Source organism: Chlamydotis macqueenii, chromosome 4 (assembly GCF_036417535.1).
Source record: "Chlamydotis macqueenii isolate bChlMac1 chromosome 4, bChlMac1.mat, whole genome shotgun sequence".
Taxonomy (NCBI): Eukaryota; Metazoa; Chordata; class Aves; order Otidiformes; family Otididae; genus Chlamydotis; species Chlamydotis macqueenii.
The window spans coordinates 48,964,504-48,981,480 of NC_141559.1; the positions used below are offsets into that span (position 1 = coordinate 48,964,504).

The 16,977-nt window shown below is 44.0% G+C and overlaps 1 protein-coding gene across 1 annotated transcript in view; it reads right to left on the reverse strand.

The window, feature by feature from the left end:
• Positions 1–4,796, reverse strand: part of ACSL1 (acyl-CoA synthetase long chain family member 1) — a 29,142-nt gene extending 24,346 nt beyond the window's left edge. The window contains exon 1 of the mRNA XM_010129645.2: positions 4,573–4,796. Coding sequence (XP_010127947.2) covers positions 4,573–4,767 — 195 coding nt within the window. The 5' untranslated portion in view covers positions 4,768–4,796. The remainder of the gene's footprint in view (positions 1–4,572) is intronic.
• Between the last annotated feature and the right edge of the window lie 12,181 nt (positions 4,797–16,977).

The following is a 16,977-nucleotide window of genomic DNA, read 5'->3' on the forward strand; positions in this document are numbered from 1 at the left end:
ATGGTTCTGCTTACTTTACTCTTTTTCCCCAAAGTGAAATTAACTGAATCTTCAGCAGCCCTAGAGTTAGAGCTTTACTGAAAAACACCCAGCTCTTTGTATGAAGGCCATCAGGAGTTCACTGTTACTCTTCAGACATGCAGTGAAATACACCTGGATATACTGAAGATCATTTAGACCTCAGCTTGAGTGTATCTACAAGCATTGGTCTACACTTTGCCTGAAAATAGTAGTTCTTGCTACTCTAAGAGCCTGTCCAAATGGGTCCTTATCCAGAATTCTGTTTGCAGCAAACTTTTTGAAAAAAAAAAAAATAAAAAAAAATAAATCACTGGCCATTACAATGACCAAACATCTGAATCTCAGCACTGGAATGTTTGGCTGATTTCACACAATTTATTTGAATGGGATCAAACAGATCTGGCTAGTAGAAAGGTAAGCACTCAAAAGGGTTGCCACTTTCACCAAAACATTCTTAAGGAGCTAGGCAATAAAATCTTATTAATGCAAGAACAGCCTTTGGTAACTCACATAAGGCAGCCCTTCCAGCAGCTCAGGGAGTTGCAGGAAATCTACCCATTACACAGCAAGTGCTGGACATTAAGTAAAACTTTGGCATTTGTTCAGAATAGCAGCAACTAAAGGAAACAGATTTATTCTGCAAAGGTGTATATTACTCTATCAAGGCCTACTTGGGCCACGTGAGAACTGCTTTTGTTCAAGCCTTGGATGTCCTACTTGTTGACATAGCCTGCTAAGGATTAGCAGTAATGTCAAAACACACTGTTGGCTATATCATGCCTCAGAGGCAAGAGACTCCATTTCCATTTTCCTGAGAAGGAAAGTACACCAGTAAGTGGTGCTTAGGTCACCAACTTGCACGTTCTGAGCAGCAAGTAGTATAAACTACAGTTTTCAAATCAGTCACATAATTTTAAGCGTGCTAATCTCTAGTTAAGCACACAGTAGCTAAAAATCGGTCACTTAATAGGGAGACAAGCACAGGTCTAATCAAGTGATTCTTGAAAGACATGGCAAGCTAGAGTTCTGGTAATGTATCAGGAGAAGGCAAGTAGGTTTACAAGTTTTCATGAGTTGAATACCTCTCTCTCTTTGAATGTCTTTTCTCAAGGGAAAAAAAATAAAATAAAGCCAGAGTCACAAATCCAAACTCTTACTACTAGAAAATGCTGACATCCTACTGTTTATTTATATGCTACATTTCTATATGCTTTAGCAGAACTTGAGCCAAACAGAAGCATTTGGGTTTTTAAAGCAAGTTTTAATATATTTGACAGTCATACACCTGCACTCAAATCACAGGCAAAGCTGTTCAGCCTTCAGTCACCAATGGAAAAAGCAACCTACAGGCAGACAGATCCAGATGTGCCTGCAATTACAGACATTAAAGGTGTACAGGCTTTGCAAAACGCAGGACTAATGCCCTATTTCAACCATTACTGTAGCACTGAAGTTCTTAACAATGTAGTGCATGATTGAGTATAGCATGAGCCTCACACTAGCCAGACTTTATTTAGAATTACTCTTTATTAATCTCATCTCCTTTCCTGCAGACAAGGGATTCAAGCAGTTCCTGAAAGATTTTCACCTATACCTCTGAGAAGTTCCCCTGAAGAGAGATCAGGTTGGTAGCTCTGAAGGCAAGATGGATTATTTCAGTGAAATGTAATTGTAGTATGCGTACGTGAAAGATCACACATCTCTTAATTGTGGCATCTACTCTAGAGGAGCTGATACTTTCAGTAACTCTTTGTACTGATATTCAACCAAGTGTGCACGCTTTATGCTCACTTGGTGATAGTTAAATCGGGTCACTGGGTGCTGGCCTACCAAATCAAAGCTTTCTAGAGATGGGAAGTGACCTGGAACAGCAGTAAATAGGATCTTTTCCCTCCCATATGAAGTTATGAAGATTTATTATCAGAACATGTAGAAACCCTACTCCAGTCACTGACTTCATTTAACTTTGTTAGAGGCCAAGGAAATAAGTCACACATAACAATTAAGCAGAAGCTTATTTATAGTTCAAAATTATCATCATTAACGAACAGGTAGATTAGATATTAAAACAGTAGAGAACAGGAATTTCCTTCTGCCATGTCATTTTTGGAGCACATTGCTATTGTATTGCTTAGCCAGAAAAAATAGAGACATAAATTTAGAGCAGTATTTGATATTTTTCTTCTGTGAAAGTGACAATCCATCTTACTCCATCATCTTATATATGTGTTAAGTGAAGTGAAATTCTAAACAAGATTTAGTGAGAAACTGAATCCCAAGCACTGTATTACACTCTTGTTATAAACATACAATTCTAAGAGACACTTGAAACTTGCTTCAAAACACATTCTCATTTGATTACAGTTTGATACAGTTTACAACATTACATTAAGGGCTGTATCTGAACTGCCAATACACAAAAGGGGATCGATCTTGGTCATTTCAACATGTTCTCTAAGTTTGAGCTCTTTTATCACCAAGACATACTAACATACTCAGCTGTTTTTCACTTAAGTTTTACTACTATTCTATCTTGCTATTAAAATGTATTTTCTGAACATGCAATGAAAAAATAATGCTGTTACACCTATCTCGCTATGATCAGAAAACTGATGTCAATTAGTACAATATTGGTCAATGATGCATTAAGTAGTTTAGTGAAGTCTCATACTGCTGAACAATTATTTCAATCCCAGAACCCAGCAGTGCCAAGCAATTTAGCTTGAAGATGTAACAGGAGAGACTCTTGATAGCAGTCTCAGTTAACAAGTAAATAAGCATTTGTCACCTGTGTTCTGGCCAGTTAAGAGCCACTATTTTACTATCTTCCAGTGCAAAGCCTCCCAAATCTGCTGAAATCTATACTGACTAGTGAGGCTCTCCACAGCTGGAAAGCTTTCACTGCTAGTTTATTCCAGCCACCAAAACATGCTGCTCTACAAGACTATTTCACCCACAAAGTGACTGCTGTCAGGACTGGGAAAGCTCACTAAGGGAAGTAAGATCTAACCTCTGGATCCTTACTCTATGCATGTTCCTTGAGAAGAGATATTTTTGACAATTATCATATTGCCAGCGCATTTTTTTCCCCTCCTTTGTGTAATTCTAATAGCAGACCATTACTTGTTATAGTAACATGACATGTCAGTAAGTTTACTGTATACGATACTCAAAAGATTAGGAAGTAAGTGGTACTAAACTTTTGAATGGAGAGGCCAGCTAATGCTTCATTCTTCAATTTCAGTATTATGAAACATTGCAAAGAAAGTGCCTGGTTTAAGGCTATAGAAGGAGTTTGCTTTGCTAGAGTTCATGAAAGTTTTCCTACTGTAAGTTTCAAACTGCTCTGTCACATTTGTTTATATCAGTTTGTAGTCACAGCTACTCCTAAGCACAATAAGCAGCCACGTTAACTGCACTTGATACAGGACAACAGGATGCAGTCTATCCACACAGAAGAATGTGCTTTAAAAGGGAGACTTCAGTTGCAAGTATATATATATATATAAAATTCTATAATGGTAGTTTCTGACTATCAAGAGTAGTGTAAGAAACTGGCAGCCTTACAATCCTACATTTTGTAAGTATCTCCCTTGAAGATCACAACCTTTCAAAGTTGTCTCCTTCCTTCAAAAACAGAAACACTTTATCTACCCTGAACAAATAAAGGCACTCTTGAAAGAATTAAATGTGGTTAAAAAAAAAAAAATCTTGATTCTGTAGTTAACAAGGAAATTGATAAACTGCTGCTTAGGCAACTGATTACATGGCTAGGGTTTCCTATATTTGCTTCTAAGCAACAGTTCCTCCCTGTCAGACTGTTTCCATATTTGACTTCATTACTGAAAAACCTATCACCTAACAGCAACTGTCTGCCTCTAAAAAGCATAAAACAAAAGCTAAGCTAGATGTCCAGAGTTTAGCAGGTGGTTGCTTTAATTTCAACTTACTTTATGGCTGTGATCTCTTGGCAGGACTAATATCTTTCCACAGATCATTTGAGGACAGTTAGTACTCTCTTCAAGCTTGTAACCCAATAAAGTCTCATCTGTCAGCTATTATAAACTAAATATTATACAAAAAAGTATTAGTCTAATTGGTATACACCAGTATACATACTCTGACCCCAAGACCTAATTTAACAGGTCATCACCTAAGCACACGTCCAGGAATTGAAAACTACACTGTGCCAATTCTAACATTCACAAGTTTCCTCCCATCAGTCAGATCAGAAGCTCAGTCTTTTTCTCAGCACAGTCTTTTCTCCCATGCCAGCTGGGAGGTCATCACAATGACCTCAACCCTCAAATTGGTTTTCAAATTCAGAAAGCCTAAAAACTGAGTTCAAGGCATATTAAAAAAAAAAAACCAAACAAACACAAAAACAAAAAAAAAACCAAAACACAACAGCAAAACACACCCTGAAATGTATTCCCCCTCCCACTAGAAGTTTAGAAACACTCTTATGTAATCAGTGTTTGGTGTCTCTTTCAACGATGCCTTTAGGCTTCAAAATTCAGTGAAGGACAGCATCCATTAAGTGACACTTACCTCTACTTCCACAGATTGCATTGCTAAGTCACATGGTGGTTTTAGTGCTTTCGGTCTTGTTGCATACCAGTAGGTAGTGAGGGCTGCAAAAGCACCGAAGCCCATCAGCGTATTCGTTGGAAGGGTGCGCACATACTGTCTGACGTCCCCCAGCTCTGGCATTCGTAGGTGTCTAAACAACTCATGTGCTTGCATGGCAGTTCAGTGCAGTTGTCCCAATGCTGGAATCTGTTGATATGAAATAAAGTTACTCATAAAGATTTGAAATCCCCTTCTGATTCACTGTTGTTGTAGGAAAGCGATGTATGCTTTGTTCTGCTAGCTTCCCACTATCAAAATAATTTTATCTGCCACTAGGCAGGCAATACCTTTAGACTTCTGTGCTGCAATAAAGTAAGCAAGCAGTTACTGGTTTATACTCTAGAAAAAACAAATGGGGCTGACAGGAGGCAATTTCTGCCTGGTTTTAATATTGCTTTTAACATAGTGCATTTCAACAAATCTTTTGCCTTTTTTTTTTTGAAGGACAGCATGTCACAAATGCTAGTAGAGTAGCTGTACTAAAAGACTGTTCAAACATAAGTGTTAAACAGGGAAGTCAGGAAGAGGGAGGGCATGGGTATAAGATGTTAACTTGCCTACATTAACCTAACAGAGCATCCTAATCCTATAGTAGCACAGCAGGAGCAGGATTTTTCAATCTCTAAGTCCATTAAATAGTCACTCTTTTCTACTGTCCCTTCAGTTGTGTACAGAAAGCACACTAAAGCAAGCTGCCTTCACAGCCGATATCCTCCCATAGCTCCTCTATGCTAGCAAGCTTCCTATTTCTCCCCGCACCATGCCAGCAATTTGACTCTGGTCATGAGGCAGACTGCATCAGCATCTAAGGAGGCCCAGGGCAGAGGCACACAGCAATATAATCAAGCACAGGAAGCACACTGGATTTGTCACGTTCACACAGAAGGAAGAGCCGAAAGAGGCTTCTACCCACCAGCGCTTGCTGACATGGATATTCCACAGCAAAAACCAGCTGGGGGCGGGGGGGAATAATGGATTGCAGTCAGCTCAGCTGGTGCTCTCCTCTACAGCCAAGGACTCCTGGGACGTTTGTCACATGTCAAACCCACCAGCTCCTGCCCACTAGGTGAAAGGTAAGCAGCAGGCAGCTGGCCTGCCTGGGGCCAATGGACACCCGCACCCAGTCACCCCACCGCCCGCCAAAAGGCCCCTGCCCGGCTGGCAGCTGCGCTCACAGGCGCCTGTCACCAGCTCAGCCTCCTGCCACCCAGGGATGGCTGACAATGGCCGCTGTCAGGCTGCGGTGGGGGGAAGCAATGCTTTCCTGTATTAAGCTCTACTTGTTTGAAGAGCCAAGATGTTTACTCAGATAGTTTAGGTCCATTTCCTATGGACAATAAAATGAAACAAAAGACCTAAAGAACATTAAAAATGTGTGTTTAAATAGCTAGAACATACGGTGTAACAATACACTGCTACAGGATGGCAGCATAGGAGATGCTGAAATCCAAACAGGCAGAATTATATGCTGCTTAGTTTTTAAAGCCAACCATATCAGGCTAAGATTTTATATTTCTACAGGAAAATATCTAGTTTACAGTCTGCCCTTGAAATCTTTACTGCTGCAATCAGTTATTCAACCAGGCAACAGAAGAGTTGGTTCACAAAAAGTCTAACCAGTATTTGGACAAGGATTTGCTATAGACAGCAAAAAAAGCCATAAAAATAGTTCAAAGGGCCCATCGTTTCACAATGTTAGCAGAAGGACAGGCTGAAGTAAGGTCATGTATGGGGGCAATGTCAGAATGGACTAAAGGTCCATCTCTGGAAGAGTCCTGGACCCATGGAGGTCTCCCCAGTCCGCAGGCACTGCCCTCTCTCCCCACCACTTTTCTCTGCTGTTACAGCATAGCCTCAGGGTACAGGGCTGCATCACGGAGACATGCAGTGCAGGGCCACTACAGAAATGCCTTTTGGTTATTTGCATTGTGATACACAGCAGACTATGCTCAAAATCCACAACAGAGCATGCTGTAGTAAGGGAAGGTAGAGAAGAACTGAATATATTGATGAGGAACCTTTTCGTCTTCCCTTGGCATAAAAAAAAATTTAAAACCAATTACTGACTTAGTAGTTAGGATTACCACACTGTTCCTTTTTATGCATCAGATCATGCTCATTAGCATTGGAGGCATGAAAACTACCTCTTAAGTTTTAATATACACAGATGAACAGTAAAAATAAGAAGTCATTTCAACAAGGAATTCTTGGCTCACAAGTTAATTTTGGGTATATCATAGACACCATGTAATTAAACTAGGAAAAGGGGGCTATAATGTAAGGGCTAAGGGCAAGCTAGGTCTTCTCCTCAAGCCCTACAATAAGCACTTTTGACTTAAAACAACAGATTCTTGCTTTCCTCTCCACATTAGTCATGATGTGTCCTGCACACACACTATGATTTAGGAATGCAGTGTAATTAGATAGTTGCTTTTTCAAAAGGCTGTGGTGCCATTACAGCTAACAAGAACTGAAGTAAACATGAGCGTTCCATTCACATAAGAATCCCATTGTAGTCAAGGAGCTGCTATAATTTCAGCCTTGGTGAAGAGAAAGGGAGACACACATCTTTACTTTCATTTCCTTGACCAGGTGCTTGCAGAGCAACCTGTAACATAAAACCTTTCTTGAGCAGTTATACTGCAAGTTATCGGTTACTTAATGATACATTTTACTGCTTAGGTTTATACTGAGGGACAACAATTTTTTTTATTACAACTTATGCCTCATCAGCACAAAAAACCAAGGTTAGGACAGTTTTCTGCAAGACTAAGCAATTAACACTATCTGCTAAGCAATATCAACTTTTGTCTTCTGTATTTAAGAAAGAGCCAGATGCAACAGAGAATAAATTAACATTCTTAACATATGCACCCAAATATGCCCCATCAAGAAAAGGGGCTTCATTGTGCCCCAGCCTTCTTTGATCTATCTCAGTATTGACTTGGCTCATGCTCCAGTCATATCAGACATCCACAGTCTTTACCATGACCAAGGAGAGCAGTTTAGAGCTTTCAGACTGCGATACAAAGATCTTCCCAGTGGATCTAGGATCTGGCTTTCAGTCCTTTTCCTCAAAGGAGAAAAGGACTCAGCCAAGTCTGCTCGCTCAAGCAAAAAAAAAAAAAAAAAAAAAGCCATGCTCTCTTCATAACTCAGGTCCTGCAATTGCTTCTCATCCAGACAGGATCTGGACCACAAGAACACACTTAAACTCAGCCCAACTGGGAAATTGCAAGTTTTTGGAAGTCACAGCTGGAGACCTAAAGGAAGGAGATTCAGGACAAGGAAAGCACCAGCCTATGATACCCAGGTTGCTACATGTAGCAAAAAAAACTTGGAGCAGAATGGACACTATTTGAGATCAAAAGTGCTTTTTCCTCAATGCAACCAGTAGACCTTGGTTTGTTTCTAAGTTTAGAAACAATACCAGACAGATATGGGAAAGCAGTTTTAATAATCAGGCAAAACTGCTTCAGAGGTAACACCTACTTGTCCTGGCCACTTCCACAGAAAGAACACTTCCCCAAATCCAACCCATGAAAGCATCCCTCTGACCTCATTGTATCAGTTTGGCTACGGAGTTCTGTACAGCTCAGACAAAGCCAGCTCTCTGCTCACACACCCCACAGCACCCAAGACTCATTCTTTACAGCAGAGCCAGTATCTCAAGGCAACGACCCAAGTTGGCAGGACTCTGTCGTTCTTTGCTGCTCCTACTCTCAGCATACAATGGGCTATTTACAGCAGGCAGCAGCCTGCCTATTGTCTATCCATAGCCAGGCATCGTTCGAGTGCAACGGAAGAGAACAGGAGAGCAGCCGTCAGCTTCTGTACAGCAAAGAAAACAACCCCAAGGACCAATGGCCTCTCTTCCTCTTTATCCTAATATTTAGAGGAACAGCACACTTGCACTGCAGTGGCCTGCCATAAAGGCAAGTCCACCATATGGTGTAAAAGAAATGGCTGCGTTATTTCTACAGCCTCTTATGGGCTACGAGACAAGTTCCCATCTCTTATTATAAGCAATATGGCCCTAGGAGGTTTTCACTATGATATGCTGGAACAGGGGATCAGCCACCCATATACCTTTGAGTTATCCTAACAGCTACTTGCCACTGCAGTTTGTTGTTTTCTTACTGTTATAGGTTACCCTGCACAGCTCCCACGGATCTGTTTTACTTGAGTATTTCTCCACTCATCTTTTGAAAGAGCAAGTGCAGAATCACGTTCTAGCTCCTTTATTGAGTATAAAAGAAGGTGCAACAAATAGCTTTGGCTATTAACAAGATAAATCCTTTGTCCAAATAAAATACATAATCCTAATCTCAGAGTGCATTTACAATCAGCTTAAATTTGAGTCAGTCCAATCTGTCCCAGATACGTGCTCCCACAACCCTCTTTGGCCTGGCCAGGCACTCATCTGGTGGTGTAGTCACCCTAGAGAGGTGATCTGGCAAACACCATTTTCCTGTATCAGTTCTAATGCTAGTTCTTAGCTAGATCAGCTCTTGTCTGGACGACCAAATAGCCATTAGCTCCCAGAAGGAAATAAGGGGAAAGGGATTGACATTGTAGTACTACACCTTAAGCATGCAACTCTAAACACTGCATGCAAGTCCTCCCAGGATTGTCTGCCCCTGCCCTACAGTCAAGCCATAACTTAACTGAGGTCTTGCAACCACCTGTGACAGAGCCAAACTGTAACCAGGAAGGAAACCACAGCCACCCTCAAGATACAGCAAAGGAGCATAGCTACTTGAGACCTGAAGGAGAATTCTCAGTTTAAGACTTGTATAACATGAATACAACAGCAAGATGTCTCCTGTGGTGTAGCTGGTCATGTTATCATGTCATGTATGACATGACAGTCCCTCCTTAGTCAAAGGGCTTCCCTGAACAAACCAAGTATTGTTGAACTGTTTAATCCACTGCTCTGCCCTCCTTCTCCACCTACCTCCTGTCACCCCAATTTAAAAAAAAAAAAAAACAAAAAACAAAAAACAAAAAACATCTAAGTATCTCATCTTACCCAGAATTACACTAGACTGCCCAGCCCAGCTTCAGAGCTATAAACTCACCTTTTAAAGCAGTAACTGACAGATTCACTATCCTGCAAGGGGGAGGAACTAAAAAGCTGTTAGTGAGGAACCTATCCCATGCACAGAGAGGAAATAGTAGATCCTTAATATTCACCCCTCCTACCTCCAACCCCACTTCAGCTCCCCCAGTCTGCCTCTAAGCAACCACAGGGCATCACACAGTGGTTCAGGTTGCCCCTGCGGCTTCAGTTTCTGTTCCTGCATTTGGGACAGGGCAGGACTGGAGGGAAGCAGCCTACAAGCTGGTTTCAACCCCATCAGTTGGGCCACGGTGATTTACTTCATAGGCTGCAACTGAAGTTAAGACTTTTGCTGCAGCCTTTAAGGAGCACTACATCTGATACTGATGTGTCAAGGCTCTGTCCCCATCTACAAGGAAAGTCACAGTCCTGCCCTCAGACATTTGGTTGCAATCAAGTGGAACAACACCTGGATTCTTGCCTCTTAATGATGTCCAATAAGTAATCTGAGTGCACACCAATGAGGTCACTGGAGTTTATTCAAGTTCAGGAGCTGAACCACATGACAAGGACAAGAACCTGCTCAATGCCTTTTGTGCAATTACAGTCCTTTAGCAGCACTTGGTAACCCTGTATATTAAGGAAAACCAATACGTCCCACTAACGCCTTTGAGAGTGATCGATTTAACTTCCCTTTGATCCATGACTATACACACACAACATGTCACTAAATTGTCTTATTGGTTTCTCATCTTCAAAGACCACAGAAGATGCTTACAAACATCCATTTTGCAGCTGTTAGAATTGCATCCCTACAACTCTGATTTGCAAGTACAGCATGGCACTACTCTGTTAATTTAACCTCAATCCAACTACAGTTTAGATGAAAGTCACTCTACAGAAGCAAATCGCTACAAACCAGCAGCATTAACAGCTTGAGTAGATCATACAAACCTATTCAATTCTACTCCTCCCAGGAAAAGGCTACTATTCAGAAATCCCAGTACACAACATCAAGTTAACACATGCTTCAAGTGCTCACCTGAGACTATGCAAGAATCAGTTTCTTACTCATACTTCTGTCACCTGAAGTTCAGCAGAAGGCAACCTGGGACAGGCACACTAAGCCATATTGCATCACACCAGATAGCATTTATATTCAGAATGATGTTTTTAAAAACATAACCCTTAACACAGTGAGACGGGACAGATCAGTAAGTACTTATGAGAAGCAACTGGTTCACTGAGTGACCTCCTAAGACCAGCATCACAAGCAAGATTATGACAAACCAAGTAACCTCTTGACCTCAGGTATTATGGTATCCCTGTACTTCCTCTGAGTCAGGGACAGTAGGCATTTTCTCCTAGCTTTCCTAGGAAACCAATCCATCCTCACCAGGCTATTAATGCCCAACTGCAGAGGCTAAGTTTTGGAAACAAGGCACATGCAGTATCAAGCTAAAAACCTTAAGAGTTCTAGGTTTAAGAACAGTAATTCATACAAGAAGCCGGAAGTCCTTTTCTGCAAGCAGGACATCATGCACTTCTGCCATAAGCCTTAAACAGCCCAACTACAAAACCAAAAAAAACCAAACAAACAATTAAAAAACCAACCAAACATTTTTCCTCTAAATCTCTTTAAAACCATGCAAGTTGTTTTCAATCAGTTTTGGACAAACTACCAGTACTATGAACAGTCAAATCCTAACCAAAATGGAGTATTTTGTTATCACATTTTACTCTTTGTAGATTAAAATCTCCCAACATGAAAGGCAGCAAGAGAGAGCAGAAGCCTTGTGTTATCAAGTGTCCTTGTTTCAGGAGGCAGGCCGGATCTGCAGAAATGCAAGCCCCCCCCATCTGCAGCCAGGGTTCAGCCTACCGCCTATAAAGGTCAATGCTGTACAGCAGTGCTTCCTTGAGCCACACAACATTGTGAACTCCCACGCAAAACCATTTACCAGTGAACAAACTGTCTCCCCTCTTATTTGTGAGGATTTCTGGGGAGTTACCACTGGTTATAGTTAACATATTAAAATATAAGTTCAAATATGTTAAATAATTTAGCACAGCAGGGAAGTAGGATATGGCAGGCAGTCTGTTAATCAGACTATCACAAGCCCAATTTATCAAGCAATGTATCCCCTCAAGCCAGAATTTGTCTCCCTCTCTGCTGCACATTTGAAAAGTTTTGTGCCATTAGCCTTTTTGAGTCTACCCATTTCTATCAACGATATTACCAAGATTTAGAAAAACAAAACAAATCTACTACTATCTTCTGTTGCTCACATTAGTCAAAGCGTTGTTTTCCTGAGGGGAAAACAAGAGAAGAAACTGTTTACTCTTCCTCACTGGAGATCAACCCACCCAGGACAGAGAAGTATGTACAACCCACCTCTGTCTCCTCCAAAAAAAATCCCACACAGTACGCATTTCTAAGGGAGTGATGAGGTAGGAGAATCAGCTACAGAGACTTTATTCAAGAAACAGGAGTCACTTACCCAGATAACTATTTATAAGTTGCCTTTCCTTCCATTTTGAATTACTGTTTTTGTTTTTCCACCGGTACCAACCTTGTACTTGCCCTTGAAGCAAAAGGCTGCTCGGGAGTTTGCTTCTCAAGAACTGAAGACTTACTTGCACCCTCACATTGGCAGATTCATAGTTGTAAAACAGCATCTACCAAATTTAGAAGCTGCTTTTTAGATTCATTATAATCATGCAGCCCTCTGAATAGGCTAAGGCCATTTGCTCAAGACCTTGAACTGAGTACACTACACACAACAGCTACTTGTAATTACAAGCTTTAGATTTTCTCCAATCAGCCATCCTCAGACATTTTCATATTCCAATACAAGCAAGTTAGATATCCTTGGACTTTAAAGAATCAGGCAGTAACAGCATGGTTCCTTAAGGAACTTTTAATTTCAATTTTGGTATTATTAATACTGCTACTCTTGCAAGAGGAAAAGAAAGGTATTTTCCAGCAAACTCAGTGCCTTCTTACACTCAGAATTTCTTGATACAAGAAATCTTATTCAAGTCTCTTGAGTTGAGAAATCTCAGCTCGCGAGTTTAAGAGCACATTCCAAGCAGAGAGGTGAATACAAACACTCCTGAGCAGGCTCAGGAGACTGCATGGTTCCCTGTAAAGCAACATGAATGAAAAAAAAAAATATGCTACCACCACATGGAATAGCTCTGTGGTCCAGGTGCAGATACAGAACCACAGGGTTTTGGTAGCACTTTAGATGTCACTCTTTCCTATCACAGGACCTGACCATCATATCTCAGCCTCTAACCCAAGCGAGGCATACATTTAAATGGATTACTAGGTCCAAGATAGCGCCTGTAATACCCCAGACAGCTCCCAAGACATGCCCTTTAGAAATTCAGAAGACCTCAGTGTCGCAATTCCTGTTCAACAGGAATGAGAAATGTACGCATCCTAGAACAAAAGCATCGTGCAACCAGGCTAAACCCCCGTGCTGTACCACTGTAGGTCCTTCCTAGGAGCAAAGAGGAGGCTGGCAAAGTCAGTCACTCAACCTTCCATTTTAGGCCAGTTTGCCTCACGCTATATTTTCATACGTGCTCTCAACTGCTTAAAAAGAAGGAGCAGCTTTTTTTTTTTTCCCCAAGTACACGCTGCATTCATGCCCCTAAGAACAGCCTGGCTGAAGGCAAGGTCCAGCAACCAAACGTTAAACCCCTCGGGCTGACACGCAGCACTGCGCTCCCCAGCCTGGAGCGTGGCTGAGCGGCCGGCCAGGGCTGGGCTTTGCCGCTCCGGGAGCGGAGCCGGCCGGGCGACCACCTCGTTCACCCCGGGCCGGGCTGGGCCGGGGGACAGGGCAGCGCCGGAGCCGGAACAATGCCCGGCCAGCCGGAGCCGCCGCAGAGCTCTGGGGGGAGGCCGGAGGCAGCCGGCTACGCTCTCCTGGAGGCTTCTGTGCCCAGGGGAAGTCAAGCCGGCTGCAGGGGCCGCCGACCCCGCGGCGAGGCGAAAGGGAAAACCCCGCTGCCCCACGGAGGCGGCCTGAGGGGATCGGCGGCCGGACAGCCCCGCCGGCACCCACCGCCCCTCACCGCCAACCGCCCGGCCCCGCAGGTGACAGCAGCCGCGCAGGCCGCCCCAGCCCCGCGGCGGAGGGCCGGGCGGCGGCGGCTCCGACAGGCCCCGGCCCGCCTCAGCGGCAGCCGGGCAGGTTGCGGCCGGGGCGTCCCTGACAGCCCCAGGCCCTGCGGCGGCTGCAGCGCCGCCCGCCACTCAGCGCGGCCGGGCCCACGGCCTCGTCCCCCGTCCTCGGGCGGCAGCAGCACCCCCCGCCCCCAAACCCCGCTCACCTCCCAGCGACAACAACAACGACCACGGCTGTGCGCTGCTCCCCCGGCGCCGCCCTATTTAAGCCGAGCACGGCGGGAGCGGCGTGTGCGTGTCCCGAGCCCGCCTCCTCCGCCCGCTCTCCCGCCCGCATCGCCGCCCACGGGGCGCTAGGGCCTAGGCCCGCCCCGGCCGCCCCGCCGCCGCCGCGCCTCCCTCCCCTCCCCGCCCCGGCCCCTGCCCCTGCCCCTGTCCCCACCCCGGGGCTGCGGCCTCGTCCGGAGCCTCACGGGCTCACGCCGTCACCCTCCCGGCGCCCGGGACGGTCCCTGCATCGCCTTATACCTCACATATCATAGAACGGTTTGGGTTGGAAGGGACCTTAAAGATCATCTGTTCCAACCCCCCTGCCCTGGGCAGAGACACCTTCCACCAGACCAGCTCGCTCAAAGCCCTGTCCAACCTGGCCTTCACCACTTCCAGGGATGGGGCACTTCCAGCGTCTCTGGGCAACCTTTTCCAGTGCCTCACCACTTTCACAGTAAAGAATTTCTTCTTTATGTCTAATCTAAACCTACCCTCTTTCAGTTTCAAGCCACTATCCCATGTCCTATGACTACCCACCCTTGTCAAAAGTCTCTTCTCACTGTTCCTATAAGTCCCCTTGAGCTACTGGCAGGCTGCTATAAGGTCTCCCTGGAGCCCTCTCTTCTCCAGGCTGAACAGGCCCAACTCTCTCAGCCTGTCCTCACAGGAGAGACGCTCCAGCCCTCTGATCCTCTTCATGGCCCTTGTCCTCCTCCTCCTCCAATCTGAGATGACAACTTGCAAGGGAAGTTTTTCTCACAGGTTTCCAAAGACATCTGCATCCAGTATGAACAGGCTAAAAGGACATGTGTTTCAGTAGAAGGGAACAATGACCTTGCTGCAGTCCAAGGAGTCATGTGTTCACCACCACCAAACTTTGTGAGGGGGCTGCGGGTTTGAGGTGTGTCCTGGTAAGGCAGAGGCACTTGGGGCCGTGTCAGTGACCTCTGACAGTGATCTTAACTGGTTTTGGTTTGGCCCAGTGCTTCATCAGTTCGTTCGACCTGTAAATCATCAACCCACATCTCAAAGTCCCACCATGTTGCACACTCTGCATTGCCATAGTTTTCCTGCATTTCATGGGTGTTATTTAGGTTATTTTAAGTGTATGGGGAGGTTAAGGCTATACAGATTCATATATATACATATATAATATTTTGTAAATGATTGGAGGTACTTTTGTTTTACATAAAGGTAACCACCGTTTCCTGATGTGTCAGTTCATAGCAGTGTATACCAGGCACGGGATTTCCTGCAAAACAAGAGTTTTAAACAAAGGAATGAGCCTATCTTCACTGTTTAGCACAAAGGAGGACTGCACTTGTGAAACTTCTGACAGTCCCCACTTAACTGCACTTGGGTTCACATAGCGGAAGGGCTCAGAAATGCAAAAGAAATTCCTTTCTTAGGAAAGGAAGCAGGTAATCCAGGAATGCATCTGATTGACTGCAGCCGCCCATGGGCATGGAGTCCGTAGCACCACTAAAGACAGACCGAATAAAGCCCCAAAGCACAGGCAGCATGGACATCAGCAGCTCTGCCAGGGTTGGGCTCTGCTGGTTTGTTCCTATTGCACCACACATAGACACAGCCAGGCTCTGCCAAGTGATTTTTGCATTACGTCCAGGGTTTTGGATGAAGGAATCAAGTAATGTAGAAATACACCGTCTCAGGCACTGGTGACTTCATGTTTTGTCCCAAATGCATCTAGGTTCCATCTGTCAACCACCAAAACTCATTATGATTTATCTACTGTGCTAATTAATCCTTCATTACCACATCTGGGTTTCTAAAAGCCGTAAACAACGTTTATAGCCCTCTCTCAGAAAAAAAAACGTCAGTGAACTGATTTTCTCTTGTCTCTCACTGGAAAGGGAGTTTCTAAAAAAATCTCCCTCGGGCACATACCTTTTCATGAATCCTATCATCAACATGAAATTGCAAAGGTCCCAGCTGTGCAATTTTTAAATAGGTGTCATCTCTCTACTCCTACTTGATATTCACCAGATTATACGTCCAAGGACTACATTACTCTCTGAAATTGGCTTTTTCCAGCTGATTGGAAAAGAGAGGGACCCAGTCTCAATCAAACTACGCAGAGAAACATAGACAGACAACAGGGAAGCAGGAGCTGTACATAAACAAAATCTACAATGAAAATATTGGACTGTCATACACAGGGGAGCTAAGGAAACAGGCTCCTGTGGATCACCATGGGCTAGGACCCTTTGGCAACTACATACACATTTGTAATTACATTTGAGACATCACCAACCATTTTTGTCAGTGTACGGGGCATACAGGCTCTAAACCCATTTCACCAGAGAAATCAGCTCTTATTAAGTACATCAGATAAACCAAATAAGTAAATAAAGAGATTCAAAAGGAGATTCTGGCTTTCTTGTTTAAAGGGAATTCCCCATATTTCAGTCTGTGCCCATTGCCTTTTGTCCTGTTGCTGGGCACCATTGAGAAAAGTCTGCCTCCACCTTCTTTCCACCCAAAATACATATTTATACACACCAACTAAACCTCCCTTACCCTCAAGCTTCCCTTCTTGAGGCTGAACAATCCCAGCTTGCTCAGCCTCCCCTCATATGACATAAGCTCCTGTCCCTTTACCATATTCATAGCCCTTGACTGGACTCTCTCCAGTATGTCCACGACTTTTTCGTACTGGGGACCCTAAACTGGACACAACACTCCTTCCCCACTGCTGAGTAGAGGGGAAGGATCATCTCTGCTTGACTGCCTGCACATGGGGATGGACCACTGTTGAGCCTGGAGAAGGTAATCCTTAAAAAATCGACCAGCTTTCTTGGACCCCTCTTCTCTCCAGGACCATTACGTT